This window comes from Prionailurus viverrinus, chromosome D2 (assembly GCF_022837055.1).
Source record: "Prionailurus viverrinus isolate Anna chromosome D2, UM_Priviv_1.0, whole genome shotgun sequence".
Lineage (NCBI taxonomy): Eukaryota > Metazoa > Chordata > Mammalia > Carnivora > Felidae > Prionailurus > Prionailurus viverrinus.
The window spans coordinates 82,449,886-82,468,943 of NC_062571.1; the positions used below are offsets into that span (position 1 = coordinate 82,449,886).

The following is a 19,058-nucleotide window of genomic DNA, read 5'->3' on the forward strand; positions in this document are numbered from 1 at the left end:
TTTCTTCAAACGGATGTACGGGTTTCCATAGCCATTTCTCTGTTGTTGGACATTTGACTCATTCACATTTTTTTTCCTCTTAAAAAGAAGACTGTAGTTAAATTTCTTTCATAATGCCCTTTCAAAACTTTCGAAGGTTCTAGAATTCTAGCATAGGATTGTTAGTTCAAAAGCAGCTTAGATATACACGTCTAAGTTGATTTCAAAAGAGTTGTAGCAATGTATTGTCCAGACAGCAATTTTTTTTTATTTGAGAGAGAGAGAGAGAGAGAAAGAGAGAGAGAGAGCGAGCCCGTGTGCGCACACAAGTGGGGGAAGAGCAGAGGCAGAGGGAGAGAGAATCTTAAGCAGGCTCCGTGCTGAGCGTGGGTTCCATCCCCCCATCCTGGGATTACAACCTGATCCGAAATCAAGAGTCTGATGCTCAACCAACTGAGCCACCCAGGCACCCCCAGACAGTAATTTTTAAAATTACTTTCAGAATTTGAGAGGTAAATAGTTGTGATTTAGATCTTAAGATAACATAATTTGTTGTTTTCATCTAATTACAAAGGTAGAAAAATTGGAAAATATAAAAAAAAACCCATAAAAATGTACGAAGGTCACTATTTCCTGGGAGAAGATGAGTTCTGCAACATACTATCAAATCGTTCAGAAAAAATAATATTTAAAGCTTTACATGACGTGTGTGATGCGACAGGTGTACACGTCATGTTATAAATGTGTGTTGTGTGTATAACAGGTATGTTATATAGGTCATACATGTGAAATAGAAGTGTTGCACATTATATATATATCATGTACAATTATATCTAAATTACATAATTCATGTGTATATACTTATTGTGCATAATATAAAATATTTTATAGAGAGAGTCACAATTTGTAGTGTGTGTGTGTGTGTGTGTGTGTGTGTGTGCGTGCGCGTGTGCGTGTGGAGAGGGAGGGAGGGAGAGAACAATAAAGAAAATGTGGCAAGATGTTAACACAGTTGGTGAGTCTGGGTGAAGGTATGTGAGCACCCTTCGTACTATGCTTGGAATTTACCTCTAATTGTGATTCTATTTTAAAATATAATTTATAGCTTTTGGATAATATACTTCCTGGGTTTTTTCCCCTCTGCTTAAGAACACTGTTTTTCTGCCAATTTAGGGTTCATGTTATTTAGCTTTTTTAGCAGCAGCTTCCTCGCCTCACACTCTACCATAAGTATGTTGCCATGACCTCGGTACATCATCTTATGGATGTAAGCAATTTCCTTCCTGTGGAACTTTTAAGTTGTTTCCAATTTTTCACTATTAAAAATAATATTTCAGCAAGTGTCCCTGGACACAAATCTTTAATCACGTCTTTGGTAAACTTCCATGCTGGGAAGGGCTGCTAACACAAATTGCCAAGCGCCGCTGGACGGGTTGCGCTCGTCCGCTCGGCCACTGGACATGCAGGGGCACAGCTTTGTCAGGTGCCAGAAACAGAACCCTGTTCTGAGAAGCTCAGCGGGGAAGCGGGCTCTCCTGTGGGCCTGTGGAGGGTTGCAGGGGCTCCAGATGCAGGAAGCAAAGCCTGGCATTGCGGACCTGCCTGGAGTGTCTCCGTTTTGCAGCCATTTCCCCTGCTTCATCCACTCTCAGCGGGCTGGTGGCTTCTTTGCAAAGCTCTGAGTTCTCACCCTCCTTCCCTTCCACCAAGGGAGACTTTGATTCCTGGGGGCATCGGCTCTGGCTTCAGACCGCGCACTTGAGGGGCTCTCCCCGGTTTAGGCAGGTGGGCTAACGTGTGGTGGGCGCCGTGTGGACAGAGGACAGATGTCCTACAACCGACCGGGACCAGAGAGGCAACGCCCACACTTCGAACTCACACTGTTCCCTGTGCATCTTACTACAGTTTGCTTTCACTCGTACTCTTCAAAAGAAAAAAGAAAAAATGGAAAATTGGATAGATCGAAATGTTTCATGATTTTAAGTGCATTTATTTGAATGCTTGTGCATGTTTGTTCACCATTTATCTTTCTTCTGTGAAACGCTTGCTCATGTCCCGCCGCCCTATTTCTACTGAATTCCTTTCTTCCTTCACTGACCTGTATCGAGCCTTTATAAAAGACGTTTTCCTTTGTCATAGAGTTCAAGTATCTGTCCCACTTTGCTATTCAGCTTTGTACCGTGTTTAGGGTATCTTTTGACATTCAGCAATTTCTCATTTTTGCGTAATCGAATCTAAGTGGGTTTGCTTTGCTTTGTTTTTTGCTACAGCTCAACATTTCTAGAGATGCTTCCTCCTTTGCTTTCGCTAGAAAGGTTTGCCTTCCGCGTGTTATGCGCTGGTGTTCCGCACCACATCTCCTCTCGCTCCAGCCACACGGTACCAAGCACAGCACCCCAAGCAGGTGCCCAATCGATATGTGGTTGCTGTTGACGTGAGTGAAGGGTAACGAAAACTCTTCATGCTCTAACGATTTTGAACATTATTTGCAAGGCTGCAAATGGGAATTCAAGAAGCAATGTCCTAAATGGTACCCTCGTGCCTCTTGGAGGATCTGGCAAATTGAATTCAAACCATATGTGGGGGCTGCCTTTCCCAGGACAATATATTGCTCAGAAGGCAGCAGAGATGAGCTCCCTTTCCATGGCCTGGGAGTCCCATAACAGGACCAAATGAAGGTTGAAATCGACATCTTCCTTCTCTCCCTTCAGAGATTTGGAGGATGATGTGTACCTTCTAACGTGAATGATTTCTGAAAATTCATAGAGCCGGAACACAGGGCTCATCTGCGAAGAGTAACACAAGTGCCTTGTTTTAAAGTGGGAAGCGGTGTCCACAAGCCCGAGGCAACAAACTGACTGTTACCGCAAATCTGTTCATGATGTCTTTAAGCACATACATGGAGACAACAGTAAAATCAATGCGCGGGGCCTCCCGACGGCTCCAGGACTTTGGATCTCATTTTAGAAAGTGCCCACGGAAAACAAAACAAAACAAAACACCACGTAGTACACATTTCTAAAAACAAACCCGCTCCCACAGCGCCCCTGTGCTTTTTCAATTTTGGGGGGCAATCTCTAGTCTGAAATCTTGCGTTTTTGACAGAATTATTGATTCCGTGTTGACCCCTGGACTACAAGATCATGAACTCTCTGGGTCGTAACAAATCAACATCTGTAGAATTGTCTCTTTCACCAACGTCAAGAGAAAGGGAGCCTGGGTTTTCTAAGTAAAGTGTCCGGAGAAAAACGGATATGATTGCACAGATTAGGTCGTTAATAATGCATTTTTAGACGAAGTTAATATTTTATGGGCTGTTAATAATATATGCGTTTGGGGAAATGCAGATATTCTATAGAAGGAAGAGAAAGTAATAAACTTTGAATCTCACATCTTTGTATCACACTGTAGTTGTGACCTATATTTGATGAAAACTTGTCGTGATTTTGTATCGAGAATGAAGTTTGATGTAACCTGGAAGGTCCAGAATGCAGGTTCGTTTCTGCTTCTGGCTGAGATTGCTGTCGACAGCACCCCCCCCTTCCTTACCCATCATGCACTTCAGTCACAGCACTGAGCACAATTGCCAAAACGTGGGCTTTGAGGCATCAAGCTGGGGCACGTGAATGGCACCTACCATGTATATACATAAGAAGTCTTTCTCGCCTCTTAGCATACGATTTACACTTAACGGCAATTCTTGCTCAAAACTGGAAAGGGTCTGTGTCTCCCATTACCTTTGGGTTTGGAGAAGAGATGACTTAGGCGATGTTCGCTTTCCCAGATGGAGCGAGGCACAGGAGGAGGACAAGTAAGGGAAACCTGGTGAGGCCCAGATGTAATGAAAACCTGGCTGGTGACACTGAGATGAGGACATCCTGACACCCGTGGGTGCCAGGCGCCCTGCCAGTTGCTGAGGAGGAGAAGCAGAGCACGGCTGCTGCCCCCCGGGGGTCCTCGGTCTAGCTGGAACATCACATTATCCCATCATTCTCACGTCAGGAGAAACCTACTTCGTTCCTCCTTATTCTGCAGCACCTGACGTCTCGCTGCGAAGGGTGCGAGTATCCACGGCAGTTGTCTTCTGATTTTGTTTCCCTGAAGCTCGGAGCTATCCTGTTCCGTAAGTTAAGTCTGATGGAGCTGAGAACACGCAGTCCCCAAATACGGCGTCCGACCATATTTTAAGCGTACGTTAAGCGGAAGGAATGTGAGAAAAGCAGGTACAGGAAACACTCCCCGACACCCGCCCCCTTCTCCCTGAAACCGTCGTAAGACCCTGGTGGGAGAGGTGCTTCCCGGGACCTGGAAGAAGGAAGCAGCCTTATCTCAGGGGAGGAAGGACACCAGGAGGATTCTGGGTGAGCAGGTCTTGCTAAGTTTCCCGCCCTTTAGTACCCTGAGCTCACACTACCCTTGGTGCCACCATGCTTTCCCATGACAGCGCATCAGAGCTAGGAGAAACACACTCAGGCAACCATTTCTTCAAGCGGTCCTTCCCTGATGACGGCCCCCGTGTCACAGCACATGTATATCAAGTAAATGAGCCTGCTTGTCTCCTGTGAATCCGTTCGTATTGGTTTCCAGGCCCGGCCAAGGGACCCCAAGAGGGTGGAGGACAAAATTTTCCCCCAGGGGGCACAAGTCTCTTTGGTGTCAGTGAAACGACACACAACGTTAGTGAGATTTCATCCGAACGCACGTCTTTGCTCTTTGGTGCATTCACGCACGTGCGGCACGGGCAGCATAGAGGCTTGGGGTGGTTCTGGAAGGCGACAGGTATGGTTTCCACCTCAGCCCCAACCACCCACCCTCCCTGGGACTGCGTTCCCTCACACCAAATGGAGCTTAGTCCGTGGGTCCCGGCACACTGGCACGCTTCTCCCAGTATAGAGAGCGGCTCCAAGACAGGAGCGGCGGGAGGAGAGTCACCAGCATTTGGGGGTGCTCGCCTTTCTGCTCTGAGCACCTGCCCTGCAGGAGGACAAGATGGGAGATGGGAGCCACGATCCCTTGCCTCGCAAAGTACAGCCTTCTCTCTGTGCTGAGCGGGACTCTGGGATTATAAAAGAGCATCCAGGCCCCCAAACAGGCCAGTTTCTTCATCTGATGAAACAGTCGATCTGTTTCAGAGCTGCAGGAAACCGACCTTCACCGAGAGAGGCTAGTCTGCCTCAAGGTGGTACCGAAGGGCTTTCCTCAAGAGTGATTCTGACGTGACAATATTCCATTCTTATCTGACCTAGAAGCTCTTTCTTCTCCTTACACCCACACACTGCAGCCCTAGCTCCCATTAAGAGGAAGCCAGTCCAGAGCCTATCTACCTCCTACCTCCTAGGGCTATTCTGAGGGTAAAGAATGTGAAATGGGCAGGATTTCAAATGGGTAGATTTTTTTTGCCTCAGGAAGAAAAAAAGACAGGGGGAGCTCAGAAAATGAAAAGAGACCACTGAACAGCTTGGAATCGTAAAGCCCGCTCTCTGAACATCTTTCATGAGACAATGGTCTTGAAGCCACGCTTTGTGGGGGAGAAGGAAGTAACTTTCTAAGTTCCTCGAGTCTCACGAGCACATTAAGTCCTCTGCCTAAGGGCCTAGATCCCGCAGATTACATGCCAGGGACAGAGAGAATCCAGGATATGAAATCCACTTCCTCTAGGTTAGACAGAGGAAGGGTTTTCATTTGCTTCTCCGCTATGTTTCTGGGCCTGTCCAGGAGGCATGAGGAAGTGTGAGGAAGTCCTGGTACCCTGTGCCTGAGAACAGGAAAGCAGAGCCCAGGCAGCAGGGAGAACCAGCAGACTCAAGTTCAGAGAGCGCACCTGCTGTAGACCGGGGTAGCTGGTGCCAGCAGCGTGGGCAAGGAATGGTGTGGCTGCAGAGGACGGCAAGGGTCCCGTCTTCGTCTACTTGGGCTGCCACAAATACCACGGGCTGGGAGCCTTACACAACAGAAACGCTGCACAGTCCAGAGGCTGGGAAGTCTAAGATTGAGGGGCCAACAAGCCATGTTTCATTCTGAGGTCTCTGCTCCTGGCTTAGAGGCAGCCACCTCCTGGTTGTGTGCTCAAATGACCTCTTTGTGCACTCTGTGGGATGGAGTGCAAGCTTTCTGGCGTCTCTTCTTACAAGGACGCTAACCCTGCTGGATCGGGGGCCCATCCTCATGACTTCGCTTAGCTCTAATTACTTCCTTAGGTGCTCTATCTACAAATGCAGCCACACAGGAGGTTAGGGCTTCAACATGTGAACCTGGGGGAACACAAACATTCAGTCCGTAACAGGTCCTTTGCGGTCTGAGGACCCGGGAAGCTGATCTGAGACTGGGTCTTACTGCTCCCAGAGCTTGTCTCATGGGCATAGATGAGACATGAGATACACAGATCGATAAACTTCCGTTTGTCTTTCTCTTATTGTCTTACAAGCCTTAGATGAGAACCTAGGACAGAGTGAGGGACTCCTCCCCTACGATATAAAGCACACGGCACGCGTGTGCCATGTGGTTAGCACTCAGAAGAAAAACATTCCAAGCCATTATTTTTAGAGACATTTGAACTGGGTCCCACGCTCAGCAGGTTTCTGTCCAGGTTTCCTTCTGTTCGGAGGCTGCTCATGACCGACCAATCAGAAACCGCTTCGTGTGCCAGGGGGCTGGAAAGTGGGGGAAATCTCACCCAGCCGCTGAGGATAAGGGCTGAAACACCCCACTCTGAAACAAAGACTTCATCACGTTTCACAGATCTGAATCAGTTCCGCCATCTAGAAGTCCCGAGGCCCACACATCCCGGTTTCATCTACGCAAAAATATTTGTTATCGATTGGAGAGGCGCAGGCTCAGCCTTGCTAACGAAATGTCACGGGCTACCAAAATCCCAGCAAGCTATCCTGAAGCATTTTGTCATTTTGATTTCACAAATGCTCCAGCTGAGAGAGCAACACTTGGAATTATAATTATGTCAGCATAGAATAATTAAACCCGCCTAACCAGCCTTCACCGTATACTTTTCAACAAAAACAAGCACAAAACTTCTCTACAGGCACTCAATAGATTTCAGCGTTCAGGACAGATTTGGCAACGCGGAATCGTTCAGTGGACCATCGCCGCACATTCCTTCGGTATCCGTGTAATAACATCGGTCACAAGGAACCACAGTGGATACGACACATACTGTGGTTTTATTTCCTTATAAATCGGCAGCAGTGAAAAGATTTATAATTTCCCTCTCACTGACATCAGTGGGCAAGGAGGCAGGCAGCCTCGTTGGCTTTGATGAAAGGGTATTACACATCGTATGTACTTAACATGGGTGACGGTTGTAATATGTTTTCCCTGATGTCAGTTACAGCTGCTGTCCCATTTCAGGCAGGTCAGGAAAGCCCAGACACCCAGCAAGGGAAGCGTGCTCTGAAAGTCAACCACAGGATGCTTTTTTCCCCTACGTCTTTTACTCTTGGTGCCGTTTCATAAAACAAAAGATTTAAAGAAACGCATGACGGTTTTTCTCAGCTGCAGTTTGGACCATAAACTTCGCTCTCTTCCATTGTAGGCTTGGGTAAGACTAAGCCAGCATTTTTGAAGATCCCAGAGGCAAGAAGGGGCTCTCTCTCTCTCTCTCTGTCTCTCTCTGTCTCTCTCTCTCTCCCCCTCCCCTCCTCCGAGCTCCCGACGTGCTGAGATCTGAGAGAAAGGCCACGGTTAGGCTGCAGCCTGGCAGGTGACAGCAGCATCCAGAATGTGGACGTGAAAACCTTCTGAGGGAAGCGAGAAAAAAAAAATGGCACTTTTTCAACGCCTCCCCCTCTAAGACCCACACCCCAGACAACTACCTCAGACAGTCTCTTGGGGTCTCAGGATCAGAACTGTGCCTGAGGCAGCCGACTGGCTTGAAAAAAAAAAAAACAACCCTTGATTCTAGGGGAGACTTGCCAAAGTTGTTGCTAGGTTCCATGTGGAGAAAACATTTGCGTGAAGGAGCCCGCCGCTCCCGGACGAGCAGCCCGACGGCGAGGAGAAAGGAGGGGGGCCCCCGTGGAATCCCGGGGAATTTTCGGACAGCCTGGCTCTCCCGATGAGCAGGGAGACGTCCTGGCAGCCCGGGACAGACAGAGAAGGAGAGCAATCCGGACGGATTGCCAGAGTGTTTCAGTCCTTGGTGCGCTTCCCAAAGGCTCCCGTTCGTTCGGAGAGACACCGCGGGCAACTCTCAAGCAGCCGCGAAAGTGCGCGCAACATACAAGCGCTGCTGATAGACTCGTTTGAATCACTTCACAGATCATTTCCTTTGCTTTCAAACGGGCACGCCAACGCTCCCACACGAAGCCACCGTGAGTCACTTCTGTGCCGCGTTCTCACTTCCTTAACCCACGACGCCTGTGTCCCCGCCGCCGGGCATCTTCCTGCTCATCTTGTCCTTCTGCATCCGACCTGCCTCCTACGCAGACCGTTGGTCATTTGATACAGTCGGAGACCGGGTCCGCTGCCTGCGATTTTTACCCCTAGCGTCGAAATTGGAGAACTGCCTAAGGAATGGGGTTTTCAACCGCTCTTCAGCAACTGGCGTTTCACAAATAGTTCTTTCAAAGAGCCTCGTTTCATCTGAGCAAGCATTTGCTGACTCACTCGGGGAGCACACAGCTTCCAGGAAGTTTGGTTGGCAATAGATGCTGGCTAAAAAAACCAAGGCAATTGTTTTTCCATTATTCCATTACCAGCTGGCAGAGAGGATAAATACCGAAATAGGAATTTCTCCTTCGACATGAAGTCATGGAGACCACAGTGAGACGGGCTGGTCCTGTTACCGTCTGTCCCTCTCAAGTTATTTCCAATGCAGCTTGGTTCGAGCTCACGGATATCGGCTACGAGTCTTCAGCTCCTGCTCCCTGCTGTATCACTGGAAAGCAGTTCCACGCCAGAACCCAAAGTACGCTCAGCGGTAGAGACATCAGCTCCAGGGGCACCTGGGTGGCTTACTCGGTTGAGCGTCCAATGTTGGCTCAGGTCATGATCTCCCGATTCGTGAGTTCGAGCCCCAGCTCGGAGCCTGGAGCCTGCTTCGGATTCTGTGTCTCCCTCTCTCTCTGGCCCTCCCCTGCCTGCACTCTCTCTCTCTCTCTCCAAAAAATAAATAAACATTAAAAAAAAGAGAAAGAAATCAGCTCCAGAACAGATTTGATCACTGAAGATACAAAGGTAGATGCTACTTAGAATTTCAAAATCATTAAAGTCTTTCCTGAGGTCTGATTTTAATAAGAGAACCCAGAAAGTGAGCAACCCATTCTGAGAGAAATAGAAGGGATGGCTGTTATGATTCAAGCCTTTACGCCCATATTTATTATAACATGATTGTGTTTCCATTATAACCTTATTAGAACAGAAAGGAAATGCTGGATATCTGACATTTACTCATCAGCGTTACAAGACAAACAAAAACAAAAGGAAAAAAAAATTCAGTTCAGCAGAAACCGGGACGTTTTTATGTAGCCTTGTCCTGAGCTGGCTGTCCAGAGAAAAGATCAGCTCCAGCCAGACATTACAAATTCCTCAGAATTACCCAGAACTCCACCTCAGGCTGCTTAGTTAAGAAGTGTCCTCAGAAATACCTCATTCAATGGCATTCGATCCCAAGTTGACTTTTACTTATTGTGTGTATGTATGTGTGTGTGTGTGTGTGTGTGTGTGTGTGTTTATATACATTATATGTTTAAATATATACATATATATTTATTTTTATTTATTTTGAGAGAGAGAGAGAGAGAGAGAGAGAGAGCAAGCAGGGGAGGGGCAGAGAGAGAGAGGGAGACAGAATCCCAAGGAGGCTCTGCACCATCAGCTCAGCGTCGGAGGTGGGGCTCAAGCTTACAAACGTAAGATCATAACCTGAGCCCAAGTCAAGAGCTGGACACTTAACCGACTGAGCCTCCCAGGTGCCCCGAACTTACTGTTTACATTTTAAGACTTGGCATCAGGTTTGCAGAGGAGGTAAGCTCTTTATGGGCAACTTTTGGAAGGTGGATCCATCTAGGAACTCTGAGATACTTGGTTGTTAGGTGACATAAACCCAGTTCTTAGAAAGTGTCGGAGAACAGTCTAGAAGTGGTTGGACCCTGAATTTAAATTTTTGGCTAGGAAAAGCTTGGGAGACTCTCTGAAGATATTAAAGGAAAATAAGAAAAGGTGTGGCAGGATCTTTACCTGAGAAAGACTGTCCTGAACTAATGTAGATTTGACCTAAACTATTTAAAAGAGCACTAAATGTGAATCGAAATTCAGTGTACCATCTTGGAAGTTCAAGGAAGCCGGAATTAACCTCAAGGGTAAGCATCAAACACACTGTTGAAATTGTTTCTAAGGGGGAGAAGAGCTTGAGAGAAAAAGTAAGCTTGCGAAGCATCCTCTTTGTAGGACTGACTGTTGCTGCGGCAACCCACAAAGTTAACGGTCTTTCCGACACACCTTAGCGCCAAGCTGAGGCATGATGGGAAAGAACAACTCACGGCCCCTGCGCCCAAGGTCTCCACTTCTGCATCCGCGTGACAGGACACACTCGGGGTATGCTTGCTTCGGGTCGGGCACGCTTCGCTTCCGAGCACCTTATTCCCACAGATGACTCCGTTCCCATAACGACCGCGAGGAGGTGACGTTTTCTCCGTTTTATAGGTGAGGAAACTGAGGCTGGGCTAAGGAACGTGCTGGGCCAGCGTTCGCCTCTGTCCTCTTGCCCTCGCGAAGCTGCCCTTCTTGCCTGCTCCGTTGAAGTGAATCTGGGCCCTGTGTTTTCCCTCCGCTCGCGGGCACAACGCTAAGCTTTGTCGGTAAAGGAGACTGAGACACTGTGGGAGAGAAGGGTGCCGCCTTCTAGGCCTGGGGCGGTTTGCTCAGCGGGCTCCTGTGGGTCAGGCTGTGGCTGCTTCCCCAGCATCCCCCCCAGGCAGTACCAGAGCAAAGTAACATGGCTCCCTGTGCATCTTAGAGATCCGGCTTCTGGAAAGTTCCAGAGGGAGGATTTTCAACCAGATCCATCAGCAGGGCATCGCAGGAACGCCTGTCACCTGCGGAGCCACAATCATCCCTCTGCATCCTATCTGCTCCTTCCAGGACACTGTCGCTGCCACCTGCACACTTCCGAGTTCCCTTGACGTCTCACTCACCAATCCCTCGTTACTCCAGTCCCGTTATGGTAAACGGTTGTGGACATCATGCTTCCCCATCCGAGTTGCCATGTGGTTTCTCTCTCCTGACTGGATCCAGACCGACACCCTTGCCTAAGGGCACAGACCGGGGAGCAGTGCAGCCAAGACCTGAATCCGGAGTCTTCTCCTGACCATGTTGTTCGATCGTCTCTGGCTGGTGGGTTCTGACACAATGCGCCCAAAGGACAAAGAACCAATTCATCCCGGAGGGCAGGGCAGAGGGGACGGTGTCAGGAGAGAATCTGGGGTTTTTAAGCAGTTTTCTGGCAGATACAGAAATGAAAGGCGTTCCAGAAAAGGGGATAGTCTATGCAATATTGGAGGAGGGATGGGGACAGGGGTGCTGGCAGGGCCTGGCTTCTCCCAAGCCTGCTTTCTGGGGACGACCTTCCTCCCCCGGGCATCAGGAAGCACGGGGCTCCTGACCTGGGTGCTGGGGCGGTTAGAGGAGCAGGTCAGAGGCCATTTCTCACCAAGTGTCATTCATAGAGGCTACTCGGTTTATAAAGCAGGATACACAACAGCAATACTTTAATTTTTGTAATAACTGCATTTATTTCCATCTTTGATAAAAACTAGTTAGGTTCTTAACTCCCCGAACACACATTTATAAATATTGAACAATGTCAATCGTTGGAAGGACAGACAGCAGAGCTGGAGCCATCGGGCCATTTTTGGCGACCCGGCCGGCTTTTGTTTTGGGAGGAGGGGGGCGTTGTGGTAAACACTGAGGTCACCTATAATTTTTTTCCCACCAATTCTGCTCTCCTGGCTTCTGTGGAAACAGAGTCTTTTTCTAGAGGAGGACTCAGAGGGGGTGGGGTAGTGAGGGTGCCCTGGCCACCCCAGGTCACAGAGGAGCAGGCTGCGTGCCCCCTGGCCTCTGGCAGAGTGCCCACTACCTTCCAAGGTCAGCTTCTAGCATTTGTGGCCCACACAGCCAGGGAATTTTGAAGAATAATGGGTGCTAACCTGGAGTTTGCAGAACTGGCAAAAGTTGGGATTGATACTTAAAAAGTGATAGATTTAGGTCCCCAAATTTGATTAAAAAAAAAAAAACAAAACCAATAACCCCCCGGGCCTCCCCTCCCCCCCCACCCCCCCGGTGGGATGTGGCTGAAACTCCAAATCTAAAAGTAAGTCCCAAAGTGGAAAAATGAAGGGGCTGTGTCTAGAGGTTTGCATCCCACCGGTCACCCCTCTAGAGTCTGGGGACCCATTTCCTCAAGGGTTACTGTTCTTGTGTGGTTTGGGTAAGCAATTCAGGAAGCTAGCTTTTCCTTTCTGAAAAAAAAAATCCAAAATAAAATAAGTTTTCATTTCATGAAGATGATGCTACGTTTAATGGTTGATCCAGCGTTTGAAGGCATCTCGGGTCCAGGTAGGGGGTCAGCAGGGCGGCCTGTGTTTAGACCGCGTTCCTTTGAAGCAGCTGGTCCAGTAATTGCTAGGGAAGCAGGAGACAAACACGTTAAGTTCAGGTTCAGCATCTGTGAGCCACGCACACATCACACCTGCTGGGGCCAGGCCATTACCTTTTTGAAGACTTCAGCACGGAGTCTGTTACTCTGTAAGATCACTCTTTTCTTTTGTTCTTCTTTTTTCCTTTTAACTTCCGGCAAGTTATTATAGATTCTGAAACAGATTCAGAAAACCTGTGGAATGGTAGCAAGACAACGTGTGCCTGTGGGGGAGCTGTGTCCTGTCTTGTCGGCAGGCTCTCCCTCGACAAAGAGGAGCCCAGCTGCAGAGGGGCCGTCTCGGAGCTGGGAGGCGCCCGGACCCAGCGCTGCCCTACCGGCTCTGTCTCCAGAGCAGGCGGTGGAAGCTGGGACATCACCAGTGGGCAGCCCCCCGGCCCCCCGACCCGGGGTCAAAGCTGAGAAGCCAGCTGTGGGAGTGACCGTCCCTTCTTTGCCACCTCCCCCTCCCGCTGTCTAAGACATGCTTGTTTAAAGCGAGAGATTCCAAACCTACTGCTTTGCCCCTCCGTGTAAACTTGCCCCAGGTACCATTTTCCTACAATTTTTTTTACCTTCCTGTGGCTTAGAAACAGAGCGCTGAATACATGGAAGTAACAGGAATTGTGCTCGAATAACACACACATAAATGTGTATTTACCTCTTAACCTGATGCCTTCCTAATCAAACTGCTTCCAAATACGTCTCAGGCATACATATTATGCTCTTGTCCTGGTATAAAATGAAGAGTTTTCAAGGGAAGTGGGGCCCAAGAGACCTTCTTCTGGACCCTTCCTTCCTACCTCCTAACGGGAGCTGTTTGCATACTGACACCAAACAATATTTCTGCGAGAATCCACAGACACAGTAGAGCGGCTGCGCCTGGGCTTTTGGGTTTTGCTAGATACATGGCACGTAGGTCAACACCTTTTTGTCACGTTCTTTCATGTCTGAAGCCAGACACAATTTGTTTAATCGGTTCCACTGTTAAAATAGTAATTAACGAAGTATAAAAATATTAATGATGACAAAATTAGCAGGTGACGTTATCTTGGTTTCTGAGCACCGGGCTGACCACCTGACGTGAATGTTCTCAATCGTCACAACAGTCGAGAGAGGCACGCAGTGTCCTGCTTCCACAGGAATGAGGAACTCGAGCCCCAGCGAGGCCGGGAGACTCGTGTAAAGTCCGTCAGCTGGAGGATGGGCTGGGCTTCGAACCTTGGTCTGTCCATCCCCACACAGCACTGTCCCCCGACCAGGTAGCAGAAAACGTCTGGGAAAAGCTTATGCCGTTGACACGGTTTGAATGAATAAATGAACACACAGTTGCCATATCCAGGAACTATTCTAGAAAGGGCCAGGGAGAGGACTGTAAGGAATCAGTAGGCAAGCTGAATGTCCCAAAGTTCCATGGTGGAAATCCCTTCAGATGCACAGAGACCGTCTTCCTGACACCGACCATCTGAATCATGTGGGCAATTTCAGATAAAAATTCCGGGTCTCACTCCTAGGGGCCTGGATGCAGTATTCTGTTAAAAGGACTTTCTAAATAACCCACGGTATATCCATACGATGCACCCCGTGGCAGATATTTAAGTGAATGAGGAAAATCATCCATAACTGTATCTTTTGACACAGAAAGACCCCGCAGACATAAAGTGAAAAAAGGCTATGGAAAAAATATATATAATATGATGCCATTTATGGTTAAAAATTGGACAGCTGTAGGGGCGCCTGGGTGGCTCGGTCAGGTAAGCGTCCGACTTCGGCTCAGGTCATGATCTCGCGGTCTGTGAGTTCCAGCCCCGCGTCGGGCTCTGTGCTGACAGCTCGGAGCCTGGAGCCCGCTTCGGATTCTGGGTCTCCCCCTCTCTCTGCCCCTCCCCCACTTGTGCTCTGTCTCTATCAAAACTAAATAAAATGTAAAAAAAAATTGTAAAAGATGGGTAATTGTAGAGGTACAAATAAAAGTCTATTTTCAGGCACAGAAAGGACACACAGACAGCTGATAAGCGTGGGTCTCTGGAGAAAGGCCTGGGTGCAGGGACGTGATGTGGGGGGAAGACAGTTGGTCATGGGGGACTGTAGTTTCATCTCCACTGTTTGAGTTTTTAAGATAAAAACTACTAACAAAGAAAACAAAAGAAAAGAAAGCTCTGGTGAGACTGAGGACTGAGGGCCAGGGTCAGAGCCCATTCAGGGCACAGAGTGAAAACCCCAGCACTGACTCCTCCCAGGGGAGGCACCTTAACCTGGCTTGTGTGCCCTCTCCGAACCTCAGTTTCCTTTTTAGCAAAACGATAGGACGATCCTGTCCACCATGAGAGCTGCCTTGAGCTCTATTATTTTAATTGCAAGGCTCCATAATAGCAGTTTGGGGTTTGGAGACTGGGAGGGAGAGAGTTGGCTGAATTTTTTCACTGAATTGAAAAAGGAATACTTTTGGCCTGAGGTATACACAGCCCTACACTTCTAAAACGGCAAGTCTGAAAACCCAGTGGCCCTGTAAACCCCCAGCTAGAAGGCGGTGAACGAGGTTGCTAATGGGATGGCCCCCTTTCTCCTCCCTTGCACTTTTTCACTTACAAAGGGGTTCCCTGCAGATGACCGAAGTTGGCGAATTATCACAGAAGCGATACAGTCATGGTAAAAGCAGAAATGCTGTGCCCGGGCCGTGGAGAAACACATTCTTCCTGTTTCCGTAGTTTCTCTCAGCACACTATCAGTTTGGTTTAATTATTACAGCTCCTCCCAGCGCTAGATACTTTATGATAAACTGATGGCATTTTACTGGCACGAACTTGGCCGACACTGCCGAGTTATAACATTTTGGTGACGAGGCCGGGGCTCAGAAAGAACGGCCCCCTTTGTGTGCAGCAGGTGGGTGAGAATTAGTAGGGGTCTAGGGCAGCAACCAGCCACACAGAACAGGGAGAGCTAGCTTGTGGACAGCGAGGCCTCCAAGCCCGCCGGGGATGGAACAGCGGGAACGCCCAGCGCGTGGCCCTCCGTGGCTTTGCGGGCTCCCACACGCCAGCGGCCTCCAAGTTTGGACTCCCTTCGGCAGGCTCCGCCACCGTCCAGGCCCTCAGGAGAAACCACCTCTGTCCTCCTCCCGAAATTACCTTCAAAGGTGCACCGCGACCGACGGCTCCTGCCCACAGAGACGACGAGAGCGTGCAGAAGCGCTCCCATTACGAGCCTGGGGATCTCTCAGAGACCAGTTACCGGATCAGTTCAGAAGCCAAGACCCACCGCTTTCCCAAGGCGTTTCCAAGAACGGCATTAACGTTCCGAGGTGCGATTGGACAAACGCACTTCTTTCAGCCAGCTTCTCAAAATCACGGCCAAGAAGACCTCAGACCTTAGAGGCAGAGCTGACAACAATGGCTGCTCTGGACGGCACTTGGATGCGTCGGCCCCCCCCCTCCGCCATCTTCCCCCACAACTTCTTGACCTCCAACCACCACCAAGTACCTTTTAGATCGCAGGTGCATCTCCTTCTCCGAAATGTACCTTTCTTTGGGTTTGAACAAGTTATCTGGAAAGAAACCGAAAGATTAGTTTCAGAAGCTATGGCTATTGCACATTTCTAGAGAAACATTACAGTGGGCCCAGGACGCACTTGGTTATTGAGCCTCAGTCTAAGCCCCCACCTGTCACAAACACTGCAGGGCTCAGTGGACACTCACATACCACAAAGAGACTGAAACTGACAACCAGCAGGTTGGTCTTGATGACAGTTAAACGCGGGCGTGAAGTGCAAGGTCAGCGTCTAACATACCTTGTAGACAGTGACTCCTTCGTGTGCTTCATCTAGCAACATTCCTAGGGTGCGGGGGGAAGTGCTACGGTGGCCCCAAAACGTGCTTCAGGGTCACCTTGGGTACGGGTGTCTGGTCATTTCACCCACAAAAGATCTCCACACTAGGTTTTTGGTACCTCTGAGGACAAGGAAGTCTCCCAGCTATCACTGGAGCATTTTGAGAGCAGGGGTTGATACTCATAAGTGGGCCCCCACCCCTCAGGGACATTCAGCCTCTGAATCCATTCTCACGGCGGGAATACCCTTTTTCAGAGTCGGAAAGGCAACGGACAACAACATAGTAGGAACGTCCTTTGAGAAAGTGCACAGTGACTGAGAATCACTATGAGTCTGGAATGTTTTCAGTGTAAATACATATTACTAATTACAGTGAGGTTTGTACATTAAAAGTGGTATGTATTTTACAGTTTATTTTATTTTGAGAGAGAGAGAGAGCGCGTGCGCACGCAGGCAGGGCAGAAAAAGAGGGCGAGAGGGAGATCCCCAAGCAGGCTCTGCACTGTCAGCACACAGCCCAACGCAAGGCTCGAACTCACAAACCGTGAGATCGTGACCCGAGCTGAAAGCAAGAGTTGGACGCTTAACTGACTGAGCCACCCAGGCACCCCAAAAGCAGTATGTATGTTTTCAACACAGTGTATATGTACCTTTTTGCAATAACTTAAATCCCCACGATGCTCTCCACCCTATGGATGAACCAAGAGTCGGTCACGCAATAATACTCTTGGGGTACGTGTTACATGGAGTTACAGCTGAGAAGCTGCCATGCTTTCTGAAACACCTAGACAGTGACCAGTTTACCCCTTCCATTGAGCAAAGCAGGCACATGACGCAGCATCCTAGCTAAGTGTCACACAGTTGAAAGGGGCTCCTTGGGATCCCCAGCAAAGACCCCATGTGTCTCTATTAATCTCCATGTGGATCTATCCCCTCACTCAGTAGAGCCACGCAAGACTTCTCGGACTTACAGAATTTTCCATGAATATACACGAAGGGGGGTGGGTAAAGAGAGGGATGCTAACAAATTTGTCCCCTCTGGAGAAAGAAAACACTGGTACTGATTTACAAGTTGGAAACAACACAGTGGCTGAGCTTGTAGTCTGTCTGGTTATTCAACGCAGAAGAAAAAATGGCACCATTGCTAAACTTCAAAGGGAAGACTCAGAGAAGAAATACAAGAGGGGTCAAAACAATCAGAAGAATGTTCCCAGCTAGAGGGAAATGTCCCCAGTGTTTGGAAAGGTATGAGAAAGGAGCAGCCAACATCACCGCGAAGATCTCCAGGGTGCCTCCCAGCAGCCCACACTTGGCCTTCGCTCCAGGTAGGACCAGGCCAGAGTGGAGAGCCTCAGACACAACCTAATCACTTTCCCAAGGAAATGGGGTGGCACCTCAAGGTGGGCACTTATGCGCTTGGGTGAGCACTTGTATGACTGGTTGAAGACTCCCACTCAGGCGAGGAGAAGGAACCTCTACAAAAAATTAGCCTCAAACCTGGATTAGCACTCACTCAGGAGCCGCTCAAGAGTAGAGGGAGGTCAACCCAGACAGACAGACGGACAGACAGACAGTGTTCCAAGGGAATACGAATACAAATTGGAGTTGTGACTTTTTTTTTTTACAATCTTAATCCAATTGTACGCCATCTCCTCTGGGAAATCAGATTTTTTTTTTTTTTAAAGTTTGTTTCTTTAGAGCACCTGATACCACAATGGAGCTTCGGTTTTGTTTCCAAGAGGAAACAAAAGCAAATGCGAGCTCCTTGGCACCTCCACTGTTTTGTTTTCTGGACTCTTCGTGGCCTGCTGTGCCTCAGCGGAAATTTGAATTCGGGGCCCAGCAGCCCCGTTAGGTACAAAAAACAAGCAGGGCTCCGTCCAAGAGGGCGCGCCCCAGCTGGTGGGCTCCACCCACGCTTTGGGAAAGTGTCTGCTCCTCGGCTGCTGACTTGAGTTTTCCTAACAGCACCAAACACCTCGGATGAACGGTGAGACCTTTTGTTCTGGTGGGGAGGGAAGAGAGAGGCGGCAGGTCTATGCCCCGGGAGGAAGTTGTGTGAAATAAAACAAGGGTGTCGCTAATGGCTCCCAACCTCACCGGGGCGAACAGAGCCCGGCCTGGCACTTTGAGAGCCATGTGTCACATCCGAGGGGTCCACGTTGTTATTTATAGCAGGACCGCTAGGGTTCACTGGACGCCTTCCAACCTGATCTCCCCTGACCTGCACACCAACCCTGTGACATGCGCGTGATTTTTTTGTGCTTTAGCGTCCGGGTAATCGGACTTCAAAGAGCTGGGTTTCAGCCCGAATCAGTCCAGCCCCGTCCACACAGGCTCTTGACCTCAGAACACTGCTGCTAATTCGTACTGCAGAATCCATATTTTGGGGCATCCTGATGAGTGCCAGCTCCCTTCCCATGAGATGCACCCAAACTTCGTTTCTCTTATCCTCCTTCCTCCTACATCTAATGAGCAATTCCTACGTCACCAGGGGAGGCTCAGAAGAAAACAAAAGTAGGTAGGATCCTGCCACCATGAATTTCATTTGTGGAGGGGGGAGGCCAGATAATTTACAAACTGGCCACAAAGAATCAGGCAAGT

General features: G+C 48.9%; 1 protein-coding gene across 10 annotated transcripts in view; it reads right to left on the bottom strand.

The window, feature by feature from the left end:
- Positions 1-12,272: 12,272 nt before the first annotated feature.
- The window catches only part of CD2H10orf90 (chromosome D2 C10orf90 homolog), a 262,252-nt gene continuing 255,466 nt past the window's right edge, over positions 12,273-19,058 (bottom strand). For all 10 annotated transcript variants that reach the window (XM_047826464.1, XM_047826456.1, XM_047826454.1 and 7 more), the window contains 3 exons: positions 16,109-16,172; positions 12,704-12,803; positions 12,273-12,615 (listed from right to left, as the gene is read on the bottom strand). In XM_047826464.1, the coding sequence (XP_047682420.1) occupies positions 12,577-12,615; positions 12,704-12,803; positions 16,109-16,172 (203 nt within the window). In that variant the 3' untranslated portion in view covers positions 12,273-12,576. The remainder of the gene's footprint in view (positions 12,616-12,703; positions 12,804-16,108; positions 16,173-19,058) is intronic.